General features: G+C 43.8%; 1 protein-coding gene across 11 annotated transcripts in view; it reads left to right on the top strand.

Moving 5' to 3' along the window:
* Positions 1–22,950, top strand: part of Asph (aspartate beta-hydroxylase) — a 209,180-nt gene that overhangs the window by 33,405 nt on the left and 152,825 nt on the right. For 9 of the 11 annotated variants that reach the window (XM_050164096.1, XM_050164090.1, XM_050164038.1 and 6 more), the window contains 3 exons: positions 19,072–19,164; positions 21,634–21,708; positions 22,662–22,781. In XM_050164096.1, coding sequence (XP_050020053.1) covers positions 19,072–19,164; positions 21,634–21,708; positions 22,662–22,781 — 288 coding nt within the window. Of the gene's footprint in view, positions 1–8,611; positions 8,654–10,723; positions 12,651–19,071; positions 19,165–21,633; positions 21,709–22,661; positions 22,782–22,950 lie in introns of those variants that run through there. The other 2 variants (XM_050164063.1, XM_050164113.1) reach the window with 2 other exon arrangements.

Below are 22,950 nucleotides of genomic sequence, written 5' to 3' on the forward strand. Positions count from 1 at the left end.
GGTCGGAAAACCTTATACACAAACCTAAGGGCCTGAGTTTGGATCCTTCAGGTGCAGAGGCTCACTCCTCATCAGGATACAGAGACAGGAAAATCCCTCGGGGCTGTCTGGCTCCTCTAGCCAGATGGGTGGTCTCCTTGTTTAGTGGGAGACCCTGTGGTGAGTCAGTCTGAACCTGCCTGGACTCCCACCTCCAATGCCAAATCACGGTGAACCTCAAGGCCTCCCAGGCTCAGTACCGGGGCATGAAGATGCTTGACATTAACTTCTGACCACCACATGTATACACACAGAAGTGTGTGCATGCGCACAAACATATACGCACGCATACACCGCACACACAACTCCAGGCTGTTTGGGTCACTGTTCAGATATTTGTTGCTCAGTTTCACCTGCCATACTGAAGCACAGAGATGCATGGGAAGAGCAAAGAAAACAAGGGTTCTCTGAATATACAGTGGTGGGGTTTAAGTTAGGGAGAAGACTCATTCTCGCAGTTCTTGGTGTAAATACGGATCTTTGATCGTAGCATTTGAAGGCTTAAGTTCCATGAAAAACGCCTGGAGTTTGTCAAAGAATCATTAAATACCAACTGCAGCTGTGTCACCCCCCCCCCCCATGCCCCCACGCACACACACTAACATGAAAACTGCCAGGGTCCAGTTCTTCTGCCGGCAGTGTAGAGACGTTCGCTGGGCTCTTTCTGATGCAGCTAGCCAGCATTCTGCCGTCTCTTGTGTGTCCATCCAGGTGGAAGTTGTGCTGTACGGAGAAGCCGTGTGCTATATAAAGCCTGGCTGAGCAGGCTTTAGTTAGAGAGGGAAGGCTCCAAGATCCTGAGTTTCAAACTCTTCCTACTGTATCTGCCATCTGCGTTTCTTCCTCAAACTGCTGGGCCGTTCGGTGTGTGGTGCACCGATTTGTTATCTCCAGGGTCTTCCCCCGTCATTTCCCCACTGGAGAAAACCACGAGGACCGAGGGGAAGAGGAGTTAGGGATGCCTCTGCTGTAGCTGGCATAGGTAGGAGGAGAGGATTATCAGCAGCTGGGTTTCACTTCTGAGCAGATTTACAGAGCCATGAGTCGGTTGGAAGAGTGTTGCACCACTTGCCAATTTAGGTGTTCGACGTGAATGCCACATTTGAGCGCCTGGGTGCCGCCCAGCTGAGACGCTGTGGACTGTAATCCTGGTGGCATCCCCAGATTACTCCAGGGAGCATGATCATCGCTGAGCAATTGGAGGATTGTTCTCCGATGTCGCTTCTGTTCATTCTTCCTGACACTGTCTGCAGAGTTTGATGGCACATGTTGCCAGTCTTCCCGCCAAGATTCTGGTGGGAAGGAGGCCAAACTGCCCACGAGCTGGGAGGAGCACGGGTTGGTGGGTGGATGGAGACATGCTTCTCGATCGATTTCTTTATTTTCTACGTTACCTTTCTGTAGATCTGTGACCGCAATGCACCTCCCTTTTAAGATCGCTCTGCCTAAGTTCAACTTTTTTTCCACCTAACTGCTCTCCCTGTTTTCTCTTTCCTTCTCCCTTTATTCTTATGTAGGCCTGACCAAAGATGGCAGTAATGAAAATATTGATTCTCTTGAGGAAGTCCTTAATATTTTAGCCGAGGAGAGTTCAGATTGGTTTTATGGTTTCCTCTCCTTTCTCTATGATGTAATGACTCCCTTTGAGAGGATAGTCGAAGAAGAAGAAGACGAGGAGGAGGAGGAGGAGGAGAGCAAAGCGGCAGATGGTGTTGATGGTACGTCGCAGAGCGAAGGGGTTCAGGGAAAGACCTGTGTCATTTTGGATTTGCATAACCAGTAACTTTGGTTCAGGGACGCAAGTCCCCGGGTTGTAAAGTGGAGCAGCCCCCTCCTCCCTCTTCGCTTATGCAGGGCTCAACATGTGGCGGGGCAGTTGTGACTTCGTGATACATGTCAACCCTGTGCTCCTGCCCAGTGCAGCCACTTAGCTAGTCCCTCGCTTGGCTCCCTCCACGCCTAGAAAGGAAGTGGCGTTCCTCACCCTAGACTGTTCACGAAGTGCACTGGAAACATTGTTCTCGGTCGTGTAATTGGTTTCTGTATCATTTTGTTTCAACTTATGTATTCACTAAACTCAACTGGAAATTGTGTTGTATTTAACCCTTGACGCTTTGTCTTTCTAACACTCAATGACAACTCTAATGGGAGTGGTTCTGAAGCTCTTCATGGCATGACTCATACATTCCACGCTTCTCTGTTGATCTTTAACTGGCCTGCTGTGTAGTGACGGCTCTCTAAGAAGCCCGTACCTTTTAATCTGTAATTTGTTCAGGTTAATTGACTTGTGATAAAAGTTTCTACAAACTTATTAAAGTTCTGTGTTAATGGTGCTTTTGATATCATTTGAAAATAACCCCATGTTTTTGCCTAAGGGTAGTGAAGTTTCTGGATTTAGATACTAAAAGGTCTCAATGTGTCTATTTCTGAAATCAGAGTTTCTTGTAGATTTCATTTTTAAATATACATCTAGAGAAGGTAATTTGCAATATTTTTACGTAAGCATATTATAAAAGAGGGAAAGAATGAATGAGCATCTTGCATAATGTTGTATATATTAAAACTATCCTGAATTAGTCTTTTTCCATTTTTTCTTTTGTTAATTTATTAGCTGTTGATTTCAGGGTTAGGTATAATATAATACTTAAATTCATAAACTAAATTTATTAAAGTGGTCTTTCATTTTTAAGAGATTTTTTTTCTTATTAGGAATGTAGCAATAGATTTGACTTGGTTTGTGAAAAGTGTTGCTTCATTAATACAGAAGCGGTTATTAGCTGCATATGGATCCATTGCTGAAAAAGATTTCATTAGTTTCCCCTGTGACTTCTCTCACACCTGGCCTAACATGGCCCCTGAGAGATTTATCCTTGCTGCTCTTCGAAGGACTGTCAGGATGTTTAGTCCCCTTTGAGAGTCTCTAAAAGTTTGCTCAGCTTTGGGTCCTCGTGCATTTTAAGCTAGAATACACTGGTGTTTTAGACAGCCTAGGTATCATTTTCAAATATTCTTTGTTTTCCTATATTTACTTTTCATTCCCTCTGGGGATAATGTGGCCGCATTCTTTCATGGTTATGAAATGCTGGCTACAGCACAGGTCCTGAAATCAGGACCCAGGGATTTGCTGTCTCCAACCGTATCTACTTTTATATGTGGTTACATATGTCCCTCGTGGGCCAGGATTTCTCAAAGCTTCCATGGTTAAGACTAGGTTTTCTCTTGTGTTCAAGCAGAACATTTTACTGTGTTAGTGTGGCCTTGGTCCGAAGCATTTGATACTCAAGCATACAAGCACTTCAACTAAGCCCTCAGTAAGTAGGGAAATGTGTGTTCTTTAATAATTTTCCTCAGTTATTTTAGTCTTCCTCAAGCCCCTGTCTTAATCCACTTTGAATGTGAACACTGTAAAATAATCAAAGGTTATTAGCTTAAAATTTGCAGTCTTAGGTCCTACACTAAATAAAATTCACCGATTCAGATGGCCAACAAATGGTTTTCCAAGCAATTTTGCTCCTGTGTCGTGACTACTAACTATGGATGGTGTTTCTGGCCAGAAGTAAATAATTCAGTTTCTGTGTTAAAAATGTTTGTAATTACTTTCTCATCAGGTTTTGCATTCTCATGATACTAATGCACAGTCTATGTACAGAAATTAATTATGCCCATTTTCCCAATCGGAAAACAAGTGTGTGGCATGGTTATGCCCTGACAACTTAGTCCATTTGAGAAGCCTACCGTGACGGTAAATACAGGCGGCCGATGAACCCCTTGCTTCTGTGACTTCCTTCAACTTGTATCTAAGGCTTTCGTGTGTATGTGTGTGTATGATAAAGAATAAAGTTATTGGCAAAAATGTGGTCTAAAGCAAACTCAACTTCTCAAGTGTTATTGATTACATATATCTAAGTTGTGAGTTTTCTAAGGTTTAATTTTGTAATTATGTTTTGTGAAGATACCTTTCTTAGTTCGTGTCTTCTCAAATTGATTACATATATCTAAGTTGTGAGTTTTCTAAGGTTTAATTTTGTAATCATATTTCATGAAGATAACTTTCTTAGTTTATGTCTTCTCAAACTTACGGGCTGCCTTCAAAAGGCAACTTTGCATTCTGCATGGTTGAGCATTTATGTAGTGACAGAGATGTAAATTACTGTATTAGCTCTGCCTTTTCAGTTCTGATCACCTGAAACAGTGGCTTGTCCTTGCGGTCAGTGTTGCATTGGCTTCCCAAAGGGGCTGTCCTTCCTGCTCAGGTGCTAGGCCACTTTTCCTGTGGAAAAGGCACTGGTCTCCACTTCAGTTACAGCCGGGAGTGGGTGGGGGAGCTGGAGATGCTGCGCCGTTCTTTGGCTACTTTCAGCGCTGTTTTCTCCCTGGGATGAGCGAAGCTCCTGCACGGGCATTTCCCAGGCGCTGACCTTACTAACTCGGAAGCGGAAGCGTGACTGCCCGTGTGCTACCTGCATGGATCCCGTGCGGCATGGGATGGAGTACTGGCTGGTCCTGCTTGAGTCTCTCTACACATTGCCCCTGCCTTGCACAGATCTTTCCAGACATGTAAGAAAAGCCTTTTCTGTGCTCGACCCCTGGTTGGCTTGTGTGTCTCCTAGTTATTCCGACTGTGTTTCCTCATCTCTCTTAATATTGGCATCTTTGGAGAACCGTGGGAGCAGATACAGGCACATCCCTGCTGCTTGTCTCATGGCTGGGCAGCGTCTCCGGGGGATTGGTATTCGCAGCCCTTTCTTAAGACTGCTGGCTCTGTAAAATGTAAAACAAGCTGTCTGTGGTGTGGGCTGTGGAATTTTCTTTAATGAAGATGTAAATTGGAATACTAAACAAAGAATTCGGTGACTGTGTTTATACATTGCTTGATAAGACCAGCACGGCATATTTTTCTGATAATTGCTGAGGTAAACCTGTCATACCCTCGCTAGACTGAGGACTACTCGAGCCTCGCAGGTGGGTCTTCGGCTCTATTTGATGCTCCATTGCTGATGTCATTCCCGTGACTAGCATGGAGGAGCCTCGGGTGTTTCTATTGTATAACTAAAAATACTGAAGGTTCTTTTCCAAAAGCAAGAACTAATGAAAGTTTTTCTTTTACTACCCCCGTTTGGTACCTTCAACCCCCCAAGTGAAGTGGCATTTTGAAATTTGCTCAGTGGATGGGCAGCGTTCCACAGGTCCTCGGGTGGCCTCTCCTCCCTCACTAGTGTGAATGAGTCTGCTTTTGTTCTCCATCAGCCATGTAGCTCTGTGTCTTCTCTTGCCTCTTTCACTGTCTCACCGATCTGTGGAGTTTACAGCTTTCGTCACTGGCAGATTTCCTCAGCAGTGTCCTTCTTAAGAAGGAAGCGGACGCAGAGTTTCTGCATGCATTTCACCAAGTGGGGCAGTCATATCCACTGACCCATTGGATCACACCTTAAAATGCTGCTTTTGTGTAGTCGGAGTTGGGAATGGGTCTAGTGTTCCAGTGTCGGAAGGTGGGAGGTGAGAAACTGAGACCCCTAGTGATCTATCTCTTCGGGGACAATGGGAGCGATCCAGTGACCTCGGGAGGAAGGACAGGTTAATAGAGCCAATCTTCTAATGTCCTGTTTTCTGCAGGTGTTAAAACCGGGGATCCAACTGCTGACTTAATCGTTCACACATTTGAATGTCGTAGTGGACATTACATTTTGAAAATGTCCTTGTAGCAAAGCCTCGGTGGCATTTGCCAAAAGAGGGCAAATTAGACAGTTCTCTCTAAGTGAAGAATCTAGGACATTTTACTTTTCCAAACTTCTGTTCAAGAATTCCCAGTCATTAGCGGTGTTATCAACAATCATAAGCAATGGAGGGCAAAGACTGCTGACGGAGTGGGGGTGTGGGGGAGGGGAACGTGGACATGTTTTGTTGTTGTTTACATTCTCTTAATGTGCCCATCTAGAAGGCCTTAACTTACATCCACGTGGTTTACCAGTAGCAAGAGGTTTTCTTTTCTGCTCCGATAGAGTTTTCTCAGCAGTGCTGGGAAACCGTTTACACTGTGGTAAATGGTCTTGTTGTCGAGCCTCTTATTGTTTAACAGGGCACTCTGTCCCTGGGAGCACTACCTTGGTAGGAAAGAGAGAAAAGAAGATAGTGAAGGCGTGTTTGTTGCTGTTTCACACTGCTGTGCTTCCACAGAAGCCCGAGACAGTACAAAGCACGGTCCCAGAACTCTGCTGGCCTAGGGTTTGTTGCTCACCTCGACCTCCTTCAGTAGAGCTGTAAGCATCCTCCAAGCTTTCCCCCTCCCGTGGTTGCTGTGCTCCTTTGTAAATGGGACTTCTTTTCTGTTTTTTTTTTTTTCCTGGTGGACCCTGGCTTTGGCTCCACTGACCCCATCATTAATGTTTATTCCTGTGCTAGGATGTCTTCCACGCATCGCTTCTCCTCCTTCAGACGTTCTGTAGTGTGCTGCTTCCGAACCCGAGTTTCCTCAGGCTACGCCAGCCACCTCCCCACCGTTCTTCCCCCAGTGGCCCAACTGTTTTTTCTCCAAAGCCACTCTTCCTCACACCTCCATCTTCAGAGCACACAGGTTTAGACAGACGCCTCAGACCATCCCCTCATCTCCTTGTCATCTCAAGAACTGCCTGTTGAGTCACCTTTCCTGGTTCCTCAGGGGAAATCCTCCTGGACAAGCTGGGTCTGGGTGTCGCCTTTCTTCCTCAGTGACATTGTCCCTTCCGGGAAAATCAGCCTGAAGAGGCTCAGGTGACAGGAACCAACATTTCATCTAGAAACCAAGTATGATAGTTGTCCTAATCTTTTCATTAAAAAAAAAAACCTCAAAAGGTGGGTGTGTGTGTGTGTGTGTGTGTGTGTGTGTGTGTGTATGGTGTAGCTTAGAAAAAGTTGCTTGGCAGTGTATGTTGTTGGGTTTGGACGGTTTCTTTCTGCCTTGAGGTCTTTCACCAAATCTAAAGTTTGAAGTGCAGTGCTTTTTCTTATGGTTTTTCTGCCCTGATGCTAATACAGCATCCTGGATTGTTGGCGATGAAGATGGAACTCTGGAATTCATCTGTGTAGCTCATTTGGGCTCCAATGAATGGGTGTGGGGAGTAGATTGCCTGGTTGCCCCCCTCCCTCACATTTTAGCGGGAGTCTGTGCTGCCATGGAAACAGTGCTGCCATGGAAACAGTGCAGCACTGGAAGAGGGCACACACAGTACTAGACCACAGATGCTACATTCTATTCCCTTTAGACATTGGGAAGTGCTCATGTGTGTATAAGTTGGTGTTTCAGAAGTAGGTTTAGTACTTTATTCTGAATTAACCAAACTTGTTAGGCAGTGCTCGCTGGCCATATTTGTTACAATGCTACACTGTTACTGATCGTCTTTAAAAGAATCAAGTTCTGACTTTGGAAATTAACTGTTCTCTGATGCTGTTACTCAGGTCACCTGGGAGTGACAGATACAGTCAGAGAGCAGTTAACTAATCACTGGTAACCCCCCCATCCTTCCCTCCCTCCCACCTTCCCTCCCTTCTCTCCCTCCTTTTTCTTCTGAATGAAGCCAATGCCATGATATTTTCAGACTCTCCCGTTCCAGAATGATGACTGTAACATTTCAGCTGTAACGAGTGACCGTTCTCGAATGGGCTTATCTTGTTTGATGGGCACAGTTGAGTACAAGCAGAGAGAGAGGTGGGGAGAGCTTAAGAATGGAGAGATGCGAACAACAAAACCAAGATAGGAACACCTCATTCCAGAAGTGGAGTTCTGGTTGCAGTTTGGGGAAACAGGATGTACTGTAGTCTTTAGAATGGGTAAGCCTCATGGTTTAGAGGATTCTGTTTGATACTTCCCAGAGTCAGTTGTTGGGTAATCAATCATTTGTAAACCCGTCCCCCTCCCACCGTCAGAACTGTGTCTCCTACCTGATACACCCAAGAAATGGGCTGGCAGCTTAGAATGCCCCTTTAGAAAGCTTGCCGACATGTGCATAGAAATAATGTTTATGTGAGTGGGAAATTGAGAAGGCGTGTGCTGAGATGGACGCACATCCTTCTAGAAAAGGCTGTGCTGAAGACGTAGTGTTGGTGTTGGTTAGAAAGAAACCGTAATCGGAACTGGATTTTCCCAGAGCGAGAGTAGAAAGCAGTTGCAGCGTTTTTAGAGTAACAAGTTCACCTGACTCATCTTTGCCTGTGTAACTTGAAAACATTCAATTTTAAGAGCTAGAGAAAAGCAATACTTGTTCAAAGGTGACAGTCTTACCAGAATAGCTGTTGTGGATAGCAGTGCTGATGCCGTAGGGAAAGGAGGACCCCAGTGCTCTACACAGACATCTGTGGCCTGCAGAGCGAGCCTTGGCAGGGCAGAGCCAGGGAGACTTGACCTTAAGTTCAGATGCTAACTGGTCCAGAGGTCAGCTAGCCTTCCTCTTAAGACTCTGTCTGTGACTGATGGTTGAGTGGTAAGGTTAAGTAATTCGTTTCATAGAAACATCTGGTTAAATTAATTTATAGGTACTGAATTCAAATTTCTTAAGCATTTTGTCTTCATAACCTCTCCTTATCTTGTAAATACCAACAGAAGGACCTGGTGGGTTAGCCAAGCGGAAAACTAAGGCTAAAGGTATTATTTTCTATTTTTCTTAAGCAGCCTCTAGTAAATCCAGTTCATGCTTGATGGTGCATGACGCTTCTCGTGGAAATGCAGACACGGTTAATAATGCTGCTTTTTGGTTTGGGCACTCTGAGTTATAAATAACATTTTGAAGACTGAATTGAAGACTTTTGCTTTTTCTAGCTAGCCTGCAATTTTAATTAATTTCCTTTTCATGTTATCAGCTCTTCCCAATAGCCTGTAGATGAAGAGTTTATCAACATAGCTGACTCTGTTTGTTGGAATGCACCTATTAAATTTATATATGCACATCTTAGCCTGCTGCCTAAAACCTTTCATGGTCTGAGTTTTTAAAATTATTGTACAATGAAGAATCCATCAGCGATTGATTTAATTTCTCTGAAGGCTATGAGGATACTGTCCTAAAACATAATAAAAGCTAGTGTGATCTAACACTGTTAGGTTTATAACCGAGAGTGCTGAATTGTTGGTGTAGAATTTGCTGTGTTTGATATTCTAATGCATTAAAATCGCTATACCTATGTACTATTATATGCAGACTAACATTGCATTGTTTCTGCCTGGATATCTTTACATGTAAGCATTGATATTCTTTAGGAAGAGGGCATGGAAGACATGCATGATTTTCTTTAAACATCTTTGGACAGTTTTTGTGTTCAAGTGCTTGACATATTTGTAAATTATTTTTGTGTTTAAGTCATTGATATGTGAAACCTTTGCCATGAGAATTTTAAATTTGCATTTTCAGTTTTAGGATGAGGAAAGTTTAGTTTTTAACATGTATCCCAACAAGATGTTTTCCAAGAAGAAAATAATTTATATCATTTTATTTTCATGTAAGCAATGTTGAACTAAATTGCCAATAAGTTGCAATCTTACCTCCTGATCTATAAAGACAATTTAAGCATTAAAGATTGAATTAAACAAAAATACAGTACAGAATAAGGCCAGAAAGCAGTGTGCAATGCAAGCATTTCAATATTTTGCCTTGCCATCTTCTGTTGTTCTATGAAGTGAGATGTACGATTTAATCTGTAGTTTTACAGGAGTTCAGTGAATTTTTGTTTAATTGAATCTCCATAGACTGTCTGGAGAGGTAATATCTTTTCTGAGCACTACACATCCAAAGTACACCTTGAATGGCTTTTGTGTGATATGAATCTTGGTCAAATTTGCTTAGGGCAAACGTCTTTCACGTTTTATTATTTAGATCTTTCATTATATTTGTGACTTCTTACTTGCTGCATTATATAGCAAGAACCTTTTATAATGTGAGACTTTTGCTAACTGCTCAGTTAAGCTTTGAAAAGTCATTTTCTGTGAGACTTGAAGCACCTGCACTTTCTAGTTAATTTCACTCGGTCTCCATAAATGCCCAGAGGACATGTGCCTTGGCCTGTGTGGCTTTCCATATATTAACAGGGAAAAGCACTTAAAGAAAGGACTGCTGATTACATGAAGTTAGCCATAAACATAAAAAAAATCAGTTTGCCATTATAAAAGATATAAAAGATAACAAATTTTAATTTTAAATTTTAAATTTATATATGTGGATTTTTTTGCTGTCAAGATTTAAATGACATTTAACTTATTTTTGCACCTTTTTTTTCTCAAGGCCTATAAACATAACTGTTAAGAATATGACACTTTGTTCAAGCTGAAAATTTTAATTATCCTTGTATAAAACAAGTTAAAGTTTGTTTTCATAGCACCTTCTTCCTTTCCTTATGGCAGTATAGTGAGAAGTTAACTCTTAACTGCCCCTCTGGCTGGGTTCACTTGGTTAATGTTACATGTCAGCCTGTGTTAACACAAGCCAAACCATATTTTTAAGATGGAGAAATAAGATGAGATATTCTCAGAATTTCTTTCACAGCTAATATTTTATAGAGGTCCACATACCTTTTTGGAGAATATTTGACCCATTAGACTAACTTCTGAAGGAGAGCATTCCAATGTGGAGAGGGCGGGGACAAGATATACTTACTCTCTAGCCCATTTAGGATTTAAGAGGTGTCACCTGTAAACATTTTTTCCTTTGATTGGAAAACCTGAAAGCTAAAGAACCCAGCAAAGAGGACCTTAAGAAGGAGAGAGAGAAGGTTGTGCCCAGCAAAGAGGACCTTAAGAAGGAGAGAGAGAAGGTTGTGCCTAGCAAGAACGAAGAGAGAACCAGTGGGAAGAAGAAGGAGGAGGACAAGAAGGGAAAGAAGGCCGACTCAGACACATCCCGGAAAGCATCTCCTAGAGGTAAGAAAGACAGAGAAGCAGAGAAAGCCAACCCCGACAGAAGTGCTAAGTCCAGGGAAAACCTGAAAAAAGGAGCAGAGACGAAGGCCATTCTTAGTAAAGTGGCTTCCAGAGACAAAGGTGACAAGAAGGGAAGAAACTCTTCTGGGTCTGCTCACATACCAAAGGACAGTAACCAGAAGAGAAAGAACTGAAAGAGAAAAAACTGCTGTCACCACCCAATAGTGGTGACACCCTTCACCACCCAACAGCGGGTGACATTCGTCACCACCCAACAGCGGGTGACATTCGTCACCACCCAACAGCGGGTGACATTCGTCACCACCCAACAGCGGGTGACACCCTTCACCACCCAACCAACAGCGGGTGATACCCTTCACCACCCAACAGCGGGTGAAATCCATCACCACCCAACAGCGGGTGACATCCATCACTACCCTACAGCAGGTGACATCCTTTACCACCCAACATTGGATCACATCTGTCACCACCCTACAGTGGGTGACTTCCGTCTCCACCCAACAACAGTGACGTTCTTGACTCTACTTTGCTGCTGAAGGGCAGAGAAGATCTGAAATTCCTCTGGCTGGGGAGGATGATACATATTAGCCACTGAACGTTTTTATTGGTGCTCAGTCAGTAAATTCTGTGAAGCAAATATACTTTGTCATGCTTCTAAGTTAAAAAAATGAAACTTTGCAAGTGTTATACAATGTAATAACTTCTATTTTTATTGGCCTATTGACTATGTATTCAGATTAAATATGTGTATAATATGAGTTGTAATGGTTTTATTAATATATTAAATACTCCCATTGGGGTCAGTAAGAAAGAATCTGGAGATCTGAGCAGTATTTCTGCTAGGCAGGGGCTCTACTCCCTTCCTGCCTGTCTTAGGTGCTCCGCACTCTCAGCTCTCCCAAGGCAGCCCAGGCTCACTGTCCCTGGAGGCCCTCCCCCTCACTCATTCCCCTTTAGGCCCCTTCCAAGTTCCCTTTCCCTCCATATCTCCCATTTTCTCTCAAGGCTCAGCTCTCCCAGCCTTATTCTTTGTCTCATAACTTCCTGTCCCCTTAGATTTCCTCAGTTGCCCTCCCACCACCCCTATCTTATCTTCCTGTTTTACCCCTTCCTTCCATTACATAAAACAAAACTAAACCAGAAAACCTTGTTCACCTCTGTACCAGACACTCCATTCTGAGCCCTGTGTGTTGTCCAGAATTAAAGACTTGGGGCTGGAGAGATGTCTTAGCGGTTAAGAGCACTGGCTGCCCTATCAGAGGACCAGGGTTCAATTCCCAGCACTCACATGGCAGCTCACAACTGTCTGTAGTTCCAGTTCCAGGAGATCTGACAACCTCACACAGATATGAAGGTAGGCAAAACACCAACATGTTTAAATTAAAAAAAAAAAAAAAAGAGAGAGAGAGTTTTATCAAGGAGAGCATTTTCAAATGCATTTGTCATATCATAGGCTCTGAATCATCGAAAGGCTTCTGCTTCACTGTGGTGCTTGTATGGTCCACTATTCCCAGTTGTTGTGATTAAATGGTATATATATTCTCATGTGTGTATCATGATTATTTACTATTTCCAAAGAACCACAAATCTGAGATCAGAGTTTAGCCCAACATAAGCATTTAATAAAGGAAATCTTAATGAGACATGTCTACATGGTGAGTGCTGATCTGTACATGATGCTCAAATCTATCTTTAGATTAAAAAAATCTGAGCCAGGCATGGTGCCTCCTGCCTGTAATCTCAACACTTGGGAGATGGAGGCAGGAGGACCGGGAGTTTGAGGTCATCCTTGGCTACATAGGGAGGTCAGCCTAGGCTATGTTAAGACCCTATCACAAACAAAAAGTAATTAACAGTAGACCAAAATAAAAATGGCTTGATAATAGAATAAAAATGCTATCAGAAAGATTTTAATTTTTCAAAATAACTTACTTTTTCCAGGATCTCCTTTATATTTTAGATGCACAATGGGATCCCTGTTATTTTCTAGACTCACACCAGGATCTCTGTTATATTCCAGATGCACAGCGGGATCTCTGTTATATTCTAGATGCACAGTGGGATCTCTGTTATATTCTAGATGCATAGTGGGATCTCTGTTATATTCTTGGGCCAAACACAAAGGCCCACAGAAATTACAGAATGTGGTGACTTGATTTTCTGTGTTGGCAGTGAGGATCTTGTGTCTTTGTTGTTTATTATTTTGCTTTCATCAAATACCAAACCATGTACACACAAACCCAGGGAGTCCGTGGCTCTATTGACTGTTGCTTCAGGATGATGGACTTCCCAGTTAGATCTGTGCTAAGAGGTTCTTCCTACTTCGATTTCCAAAATCTTGGCCCTGCTGATTTGCCCCATTTTATTCCTTGTAAGATTTGAGCGCATGGCACACAAGAAGACTTCACCAGGCCTGAGAGATGTCGTCTTAGTTTTCTGGAGGGTTCTGGAAAAACAGACTCCCTAGTAGAATCTGCTAAACATTTCTTGTGTGCAGGAATTTGAGGTGGGACATGAAAGAATAGCAGAAAGCTTTTTAACATATTCCATTCACGAAGGAGCTTCTGTGACACCCATGAACTTGTTTGGACAAGAGAAATAAGAAACCAGGTTACCCATGCATTACAGTTACCGTGTCTTCAAACTATATCCTGATGCTAGATCTCTTTGTTCAGATAAATGACTTAATTAAAGAATTACTTGCAAGAAATTTAGTGGTTTTCCCTATAAGTGATTGCCCCCGCTCCTTGCTGAAGAAGGGCAAAGCATTAAGTGGAGACATTTTATTAATTTTACCTAGGTTTTGGAGTTACAGTGGCAAGGGGGTATAAAAAATGGAAATGCTAGTTCCAGGCAATGAGGGGGTTTTAGGATCATGATCAATATAAGCGGTTGAGCATCGGTTGTACTTGCGGGGGCTGAGGTGGTGCTGTGAGCTGTGGCTTCTTCCTTTGAACAGCAGCAATCAGGAACTGGAGGTCGCAGGACAAGTGGTTTATAGCAGCACCCAGCTGAAACACGGAAACCTTACTAAACACTCTTACTTTGGGGGGAATGTTTGTGATTTGGAATTTGACTTATTCTCCCTTTCTTTCCTCTGCCAGTCTCTTGTTACTTTTGAGGATACAAACGGCTGTACTGAGTTTCCTTGCCGTTCTCATTGGTCCAATGTATTAGCATCCAGAGCTCAGTTAAAAAGTACAGCTGAGCCAGAACCCAAGCTAAGCCTTGGTAGTGAGTGCGTCCACTCTCCGATTTATTCGGTTATTCTCCTGGTAGTTACTTTTTATCCTATTGCTATCTGAGGATAATTAAAATCCCAAGGCTGCCCTAGAAAAAAGCCAGCTAAAAATAATCTATGATTCCACTTAGTTAGCAACCTGAAGAGTTTTGGGGAAACGCTTGAAAAATCAAAACTAAGTATCGATGTTTTTGTCACATCCCTAACATTGTACATTTTCTGAGATAATGCTATAAGTTTTTGAAAAAGGACATTATTGCATTAACTTTATATTAACCTTGGAGGTCATTTACAGTTGGTGAACAGTTATCCTTAAGGATTGCTTTATAAAACTACTGTCAAGCCTTTTTCAAAGTCACTTTTTCTCTGATCTTTTTTCCCCTCTCATCTAACGCTCAGATGACATTCTTTCTACGCATAGCAGCACTGGCTCCTTCGTCAGCACCTTGCTTGCTGTCTGTTCTCCAGGAATTTCATTAGGGTTAACTTTACCTCTAATGGGTTTCCTCGGTCCCACCCTGCGGCTGTTTTCCATGTCTCACCAGAGAGGAATTGGCCAGCATGCCTGCTTGTGCTAACTCTGCAGAGCTCCTTGAATTCTGCAAGTTCACAGAGAACCTGCTATGTCAGAATCTGCTTTCCTTGTAGGCTTTTAACCTCAGCCAAAATCCCCTTTAGGAGTTTTCACTGAATGGGTGAAAGGCAATAGACAGGTAGGATTTTGTTAAGTTGACTGTAGTCATTTTCCAGATTCTGGGTGGGTCTTCACTCCTGTTTCATCATCTGCTGTGCCCCTTTGGAAACAGCCTCGAAATGGACGGTGTGGATTGATTCACCGCAGTGTACATGTTGGCAGTGGTCATTTTCCTCACTAGTTGGTGGTGACACTGTCAGCTGTGAGACCACATGGCAGTGGTCATTTTCCTCACTAGTTGGTGGTGACACTGTCAGCTGTGAGACCACAGGGGCCTGCACGTGCATGAGCAGCCCATCCTCTTGGCCCCTCTGGCTCCTTTTCTGTAGAACGCTGATGATGCTGGACCCCTGAAATCTCAGTGGGGGGCTAGGTGAGAGGCATGGGACAATGGCTCCTGTTCCTACGTCTGTCAACAGTCTGTGAGACAAGGGCCACACTTTCAGTTCTTTGTAATCCACACGTCTTCATAAAGCGTTCAGCTGGATCCATATTTTCTCCTGAGCTCAAGGGGGCAAGAGAAAACACTGATCAACGCCACACGTGTGGGGCCTGAGGATGCTCAACTCTGCCTACGTGCTGTAACTGCAAAGAGGCCACAGGATTTGAGTAGGGAATGGTGACGTGAATTTAATTACTATTCTAACTGTGTGCATTTGCTGTGTTTAACCCTGCCTTCCTTCCCTGTCCCATTGACTCAAACTTCTAAGCTTGCTCCTCCGTTGCCTGAGGATTGCAGTGTAGCTCTTGGCCCTGTCCTTCTGGCCTTGAGAAGTCCATTGAGATCCAGTTGCTGAGTCCTTCCTCTGATATCACCCTTGTGCCCACATTTCCTCCATAATATATGCTCACCTCATAACCTCAGCAGTTTCTGTTTCCTATGTGTCCACTTGTTCTTTCTGGGGGAGAGGTCGACTGCATACGTTCTCCTGGGGGATCTCACTGCACACATTCTCCTGGGGGGCTCTCACTGCACACGTTCTCCTGGAGGATCTCACTGCACACATTCTCCTGGAGGATCTCACTGCACACGTTCTCCTGGAGGATCTCACTGCACACGTTCTCCTGGAGGATCTCACTGCACACGTTCTCCTGGAGGATCTCACTGCACACATTCTCCTGGAGGATCTCACTGCACACAATTCAGTTACTATGAAGAGTTCTGCATATTAACAGCTGATGGATATTTGTTTAATGAATTTATAGATACCGTTTGGTAAGCTTGAAGCTATTACATATTTATGGAGATAAGTGTATTATTTCGTCTTCATTCTGATCAAGTATGGTTGGGTAGCAGTGAATTAGGTAAAGCAGATTAATAATGGACCCAGGAAAATTGTGTCCAGTAGTCAAGGGTGCTATAAATGGTTTAAATGCTGGCTTCATTGACTTCTGATGGCTCCTTGCATTTTTTATTAAAATGAAAAAGGTATTAATAGATATAAATTATAAGGTTTCCTAAGTAGTCTAACGAGTCTACAGAACAACAGTCAAGGCGCTGTAAGGAAAGTTTCTTTCTCCATCCTATTCACCATTGTTGTAGCCTGGCAACATCAACTAGACAGCGATGGTAAGCAGCTGCAACAAGTGCACCATCGCAGGGAGAGTTCCTCCAGACTCCACAGCAGAGCAGGCAGTCCTTTTGCAGCTGGGAGCTGGGTTGCTGTGGGAGGCTAAGGTGGGGCTGAGAGCGAGCCAGCTTCTGCTCTACTTGTTAGAGGCGAATCTTTCTTGAGCCCGTGTGAACTATAGTGTGTTGTGTGCAGTCACAGGGACTAAACTACAGGCACCTGACATTCCAGACTGTAACTTTAAATGCTCATTGCAGATTCCAGACTAACCCTTTGTCATTTGTACTTCTCAGTAAAGAACCCAGCTCTAACAAAAAAAAAGAGAAACAAACAAGAATCCTTTCCTTTGACTCAGAGTTGGTCACGTGTTCTTTATGTTTCTGGGTTTGTGAAGCAGACGATTGAGTCCATAGTGTACAGGGCCAGTGTTTCTCTGTGGCTCGTTAAAGTTCATAGGGGCCCCATGAGGGACATGTGTAAATATAATCTTTCACTGCTTCAGGGTTTATAGCTGATTTGTGCTAACCCCACCTCTGGATATAGCACTGACCTGCTACAGTAGGTTGTCATTTGACTGACGTGAGCAGCTACAGTGGGGTGTCATTTGACTGATGTGAGCAGCTACAGTGGGGTGTCGTTTGACTGACGTGAGCAGCTACAGTGGGGTGTCATTTGATACTTTGGGTAGTAATGAAGCCGTGCAGCATTTTCTCCTCCTGGGTCCTTTCCCTGTCTCTTGTTCCATTTTCCATATTTTATCCTTTGGATTGTAAAGACAAAAGGCTCCTAGCTGAGTTACAGAAGGATGGCTCTTTTGTGTATCGTGTCTGGTAGCTTTCAAACACTTATTCAAACATTTATTTCTTTTTCCAATGAAATGGACTTTTTCAAGTTAGGTAAGACTGGGCTTTCAGGCAGTAGAATCTGCCCTTTGACGGGGACTATTTCATTGCTCCGTGCACAAATGGAGGCCAGTTTGAAAGCTCACTGAGTTTATGTTAGTGAAGGGTGAGGTTGTAACCTTTTATAACGCCAAGACACTTCTGAGAATATAACTATCCCAGGACACCTGACCCACACCGTTCCCACCACAGGGAGCCTACCTCTAAAACAGAAATGGGCACTAGCAGAGGGATCTCTGGTAAGTAGTAGTAACAGCAAGATGGATGCCATCCCCATTCCTTCCCCCGCATCACTGTGCCCACCAGGTATATAGAGCTCTTGCCCTGCAGGGAGCCCCTGAATCACTGAGCTAGTGGAGTGGACCCCAGCATGCCCTAGCCCTTCAGTGGGCATTTCTGGAGCAATTGCTGTGGCCAACTGTTGGTGAAAGTACAGGGTGCAAAGACAAACCCTATGAGTTTTTCCCCACTGATTTAGTACAGTTTCTTCACTGATGGTTCCCAATCCACTGTCAGGTGAGGTGGGGTATTTAAATGAGAAAGTAGAGTAGTTTCCACCCTGTGTTTAAGTAGATGTGAGGGGTTGTAAGGTGGCCATCCCTGTCCACACTCTCGGGACGTGAACTAATTTGGAACCTGTTTTATATTTGTAGTTAGATCACACGGACATGTAGAACGCAGCTGTGCTTGATGGCGTTGCATGCACGGCGTTGTGTGCACAGCGTGTTAAAAATGGGGTAGTAGAAGATAACCAGTCTTGTCGGCTGTCTTTGCACTGTCTCTGTAAGGTTTCAGAACTGGCATCTGGTAGAACAAGAATAGGAGAGCGGGCAAAGAATACAAAAGAAAAGTATGGAGCTGAGATAAGGGAACCATGGGCATTAGCTGTCCTGCGATGACTAGAGTTCCCAGAGTGCAGAGCGCTGGCCTGAACTTGCACTGAGGGCCACACACCTTCCCAGACGCCACACTCCTTCCTCCTCAGTGAGAGCAGAGAAACCCAGGGCTCAGCAGACAGAATTGGACTCCTGGTCACACCGTTGTTTCCTACACGCTACACTTAAGTGAGGTTTTATCTGATGTTCCACGCACAAAACATCAAGGCTCCATCTTAGTATTCGAGTGACTTTAAAACCAGTTTTCATGCTAACTTGCTCCCCTGACTTATTTTCCTTATTTTTAAATAAGGGATTTTTTTTGGTGATATGTTTTAGCTCCAGAAAACAAACCAAACCAAAACAAAAAACATTGCTTATAGGTAGTCCTTTGAGGAAATTGTAGATAGTGAGTTACGCATGGCTTATTTAAGTAAGCTGGGATATTGTAGTATCCCAGAAGAATCAGACATTGCGGGGCAAGTCAAGTCTGGAATGCCTGACTCAGATTCTGGAGTGTCCCGATGCTTCCTGCTGAGCTCAGAACTTTCCCTTAGGAAGTCCTCCTCCTCTCAGCCAGGAGAGGGGCTTGGAGCCACACTGACTGCCTTTGTCAAGGTTAGATGTGGCTGTATGTTGTAAATATTCATGAGTGCCCTTAAAAGAGTCTTAGACACACGGAAGACCCTTGAGCGGTGAAAGGGAGAACTTCCTTCTGTTTGAAACACAATACTGGAAATTATGAATTCCTAGCACCTCTAGTCAACTATTTGAAAGTTGTTTTTCCTGATCTAATATGTAAAAATGGTTTGTAAAGATGCTGCAGTTAACATTGTGAATAAAAAAATGCAGGACTTAAAGAAAGATCTACTTCTGAGAGGACATCCCCACCAGAGGAGGCCGAGCCACCGGCTGAGCAGGAGAAGCAGGCTGCTGAGGGGCCAGGTAAGTGTAGTGGAGACTCTAGGGCAGGCCTGGCCTGCTGGTACCTTTGCAGTTAAGCCGTCACGTCTCACCCAGCTGTTCACATTGTTTATAAAGTGAGCTACAGATTCTTCTTTTCTGAAGCCACAATAATCAATCTTGTTGTGGAAACGTATGCAGGAGTGTTTTAATTTTTGTAATCAAGATTCCAAGGCATAAACAGTTGTGCATCCCTGAACACCATGGAGTGAGGAACAACAGCAGCCAGGTGTGTCTTTTACCACATCACATTCAAAGTAAAAGCGGACACGGACTCTACACAGCCCGGTACATGAATGACTTCAGCGGGGATACATAAGGACCTGGTCTACGTGGAAGGCCTCCTTAGACCTTGTCATGCTCTTTCTGTCCCTGAGGCCTCTTAGAGCAGGTCATAGTGTTTCCATAAAGGGACTTTATCTCATAGTTTGGAAACGTTGAGGTATTTTAGTAAACTGCTGCCTGAAATTTTAATCTACTACCATGGTTTTCTGCTTGTGGCATGGTTCAGTACTTGTCTTTCTTGCAATACAGAAGAAAATTGGTTTCGTTGCGCCCCCTATTGGGAGCTCTAGATATGACATGTTTATTGGAAACAATTTATGGCCCAAACTGTGCTGATACTATTTGATTTTCTTTTCTTCATTCCTTCAAGGAACAATGTATGAGTCTAAGTTTTGTTATTTGTCCATTTCAGAGAGCCCTAGGGGAATTTATTGTCTCCGTCTCACGCCTATGTAATTGGAATATGGCTCAAGAATCCATACTGGTTTCTGTCAAGGTTTCTAATTTAAATATCTGAATTTAACACTTAATCTTTGATTTTTGATAAACAGATTTGTAATTTTAAGAAGCCTAGTTTCTGAGCGAGTCGAGTGCTGGATCTGAGATGTGCCATGTGTTTCCCCGTTCTTTTTGTGGTTGGTCTGATTCTTTACAAACGATTGCCGGTTGCCAGACCCCCTGGTTTGTCGCTAGCCTCATTCTCCACAGCTCCGTGGCACTGTGTTCGGATTGCACTCTGCTCTCTCAGCCCTTCCCTTGCTGAGCCTCTAGTTCTTCTCCCCTTCTCTGGCTCCTTCCATCTGTTTTGCAACTACAGATACTTATCTCCCAGTAAAATGCCCTCTAACTCCATCTACCACAGGCTCCTCTCGTCACTATGGCAACGACACTTTCGAAAGAGCACACTACACCCAATTACCCTTTTCATTTCTTTGCTGTTCATTCTCTCTCCCAGGGTGGCCCAGCTCCTCCCTCTGCACAGTGGGAGAAGAGAAAGACGTGTAGAATGAGATGCCAGGGAGCGTTCACTGAGTTCAGAACCAGGGCTGGTAATGCACGAGTCTGGAAGGCTCTGGGAGGGCCACATTTGTAGTTCTTAATTTGTGACGCTTCAGGGTCCTGTCTAGGAAGTCAGTAATGCACGCCCCATGCCATGGCTAGAAACTCTTCATCTATTGGATGATTTTCTCAGCACCGTTGGGATGGGCCCCAGTGAGGAGACTGTCACAAACACTGGGAGACTGAGAGTAGAGACTAGGGACTTGTCTATATTGTAATTACATGGATGGCGGAATGGAAATAAAACAGTGTATGCTTTAGACATGTTTTATTAAGCAACGAGCATAGGGACTTTTCCGCAGCCCGAGTTTGTTCTCTCTGTCACTGTGTGCTTCACTGTAACCCCAGCCGTTGGAGTTATTTCACACACAGCACCGGTGATATCGAGAGGAAGTCTAGATTATGTCAGCAAACCCGTGACAGTGTCGTTGTCCCCACAGTTTATTTGCTGTGTAACGCTGGGCTTTATCTGGGTTGTAGGCCGATAAGCACTGTGGGGTTGTCCCAATGTCATCATTAACTCCTCTTTTGTAAGTCATAATTATCTGAGCCTGTATTTCAGATGCACTTTTCTGGAGCTGACAGGGTGGTCATTATCACACAAGCTTCAGACTTGTGGATCGGCCAATCCTACTCACTCCGATCCTCGTTCCACCGAGGGTGCCCTTCCTGCTGATAGTCAGGAGAGCAGGCATTGGTCACATTGTTTAGTCTGGGTGGAATTCCATCTTTTCCACTCCCCTCTTTATGAAAGCTTCATTCTTGCTTTCTGCTAACATGAGTGGGAGTTTTATTAATTGGAAACTAAAAGCATTCTCTTAGACTGCTTTTTAAAGAAAAAAGTCTATACTTGAATTAGTTTTCTTTAAAAGTCTCTTTGAACATCTCTCAGTATTTACATCTGCTGAGATAATAAGGCTAATTTTAAGTATCTGTTATGTTTGCCGATATAGGGGAGGAAGCAGCTTATGGATATGGAAATATTACACAGCCTCTTAGCCAAGTGCAGCCATCTTAACGCGTGTGCAAATGCCGTATTTAAGTCTTCAAATTTCCCATTAATACTTGAGTGTTATATTATTGTGTTATGTTTTGTAATTATTTTAGAAGTCCAGAATGTTGAAGATGAAGTAAAAGAACAAATTCAGTCCCTTCTCCAGGAACAGGAACACACAGAATATGGTATGGATTCAATTCTACTTAGCACAAGTTACCAAAATAGTTGAGTTCCTAAAACTACATTCCGAGTAATTATAGATCAACTATTATTTCTTGGGGGAAAAGCACTGGACATACTTTTCAAAATCCCACCTCACTGTGAAGCAATTTTATGAGCGTATTTAGTTTTAAAATCATATGAATAAATGAACATAAATAACTCAAGGCCAGTGTTCCATCAAGAATAAATGGGAGATTCAGAGTGGAGTGGCCAAAACAGGACAGGGAGCTCTGGCTGCTTGCTTGGCATGGTCCTCCATCCTCAGGTGCCATCCTCTGTCCTGAGGAGAGATGCTCCTCCCTCCGAAACAGTGGTCACCTGAGGGCGGGGTCACAGTCCAAACTATAGTGGCATGGAATCATGTAGCTTGTTTACTCAGGATGTCCTGAAACGGTCAGCAAAACACTTTCTGTCTCTAAGGAGAAAAGCTAAGCCTGGATCCGTTTAGATGCGTGATGTGAGGTGTGTCTGGGGGGCAGCGATAAGACTTAGCAGGCAGCTGCTCTCCGCATTTAAAACATGCAAGTCGTCAGTCATAATTGCTGCATGGAACTCGACAGTTCTCAATGAAAGGTCTTGGCGTGACCTTTCTCCTGACTCAGGGATCATGAAAGAGATGTATGTATTAGTAATTATACATTCATATGTTAGTTCAAGTACTTAGGAGCATCTCCATTGGCCGCTCGTGGTCCTACCTGCTTTGTATGTGGAGTGAGCAATAGGATGAGGTGACTGTCTGCTTGAGTTCCCATTGTAACGAGAAGTGACTCTCCAACTGAAACTGGCCAGAGTGAGAAAATGGCGTTCAAGGGGGCAATGGCCGAGGCTCGTGGGGCAGCTGCAGATGGCCTGTCTGGTTGACTGCCATTGTGGGCTCTTGCTGTTCCCCCTTGCTCACTGTCTCTCCTTGTTGAAGCCCCGCAGCCGGAAGCAGATGGAGCAGCAGGAGAGCCCCAGCCAGAGGCTGAGGACGTCCTCACAGTGACTGATGGAGAGGATGAATCTGAGACCCTGGAAGCTGGGGCAGTCCATGAAGGTAGCACACAGTTGTCTTAAAATAGTTCATAGAGGGGCTGGAGAGATGGCTCAGTGCTTAATAATAGCACTGGCTGTTCTTCCAGAGGACCCAGGTTCAATTCCCAGCTGTCTGTAACTCCAGTTCCACATCCTCACTCAGACATGTATGCAGGCAAAACACTCATGGG

Source organism: Alexandromys fortis, unplaced genomic scaffold, assembly GCF_014885135.2.
Source record: "Alexandromys fortis isolate MF-2015 unplaced genomic scaffold, M_Fortis_MF-2015_v1.1 scaffold_18, whole genome shotgun sequence".
Lineage (NCBI taxonomy): Eukaryota > Metazoa > Chordata > Mammalia > Rodentia > Cricetidae > Alexandromys > Alexandromys fortis.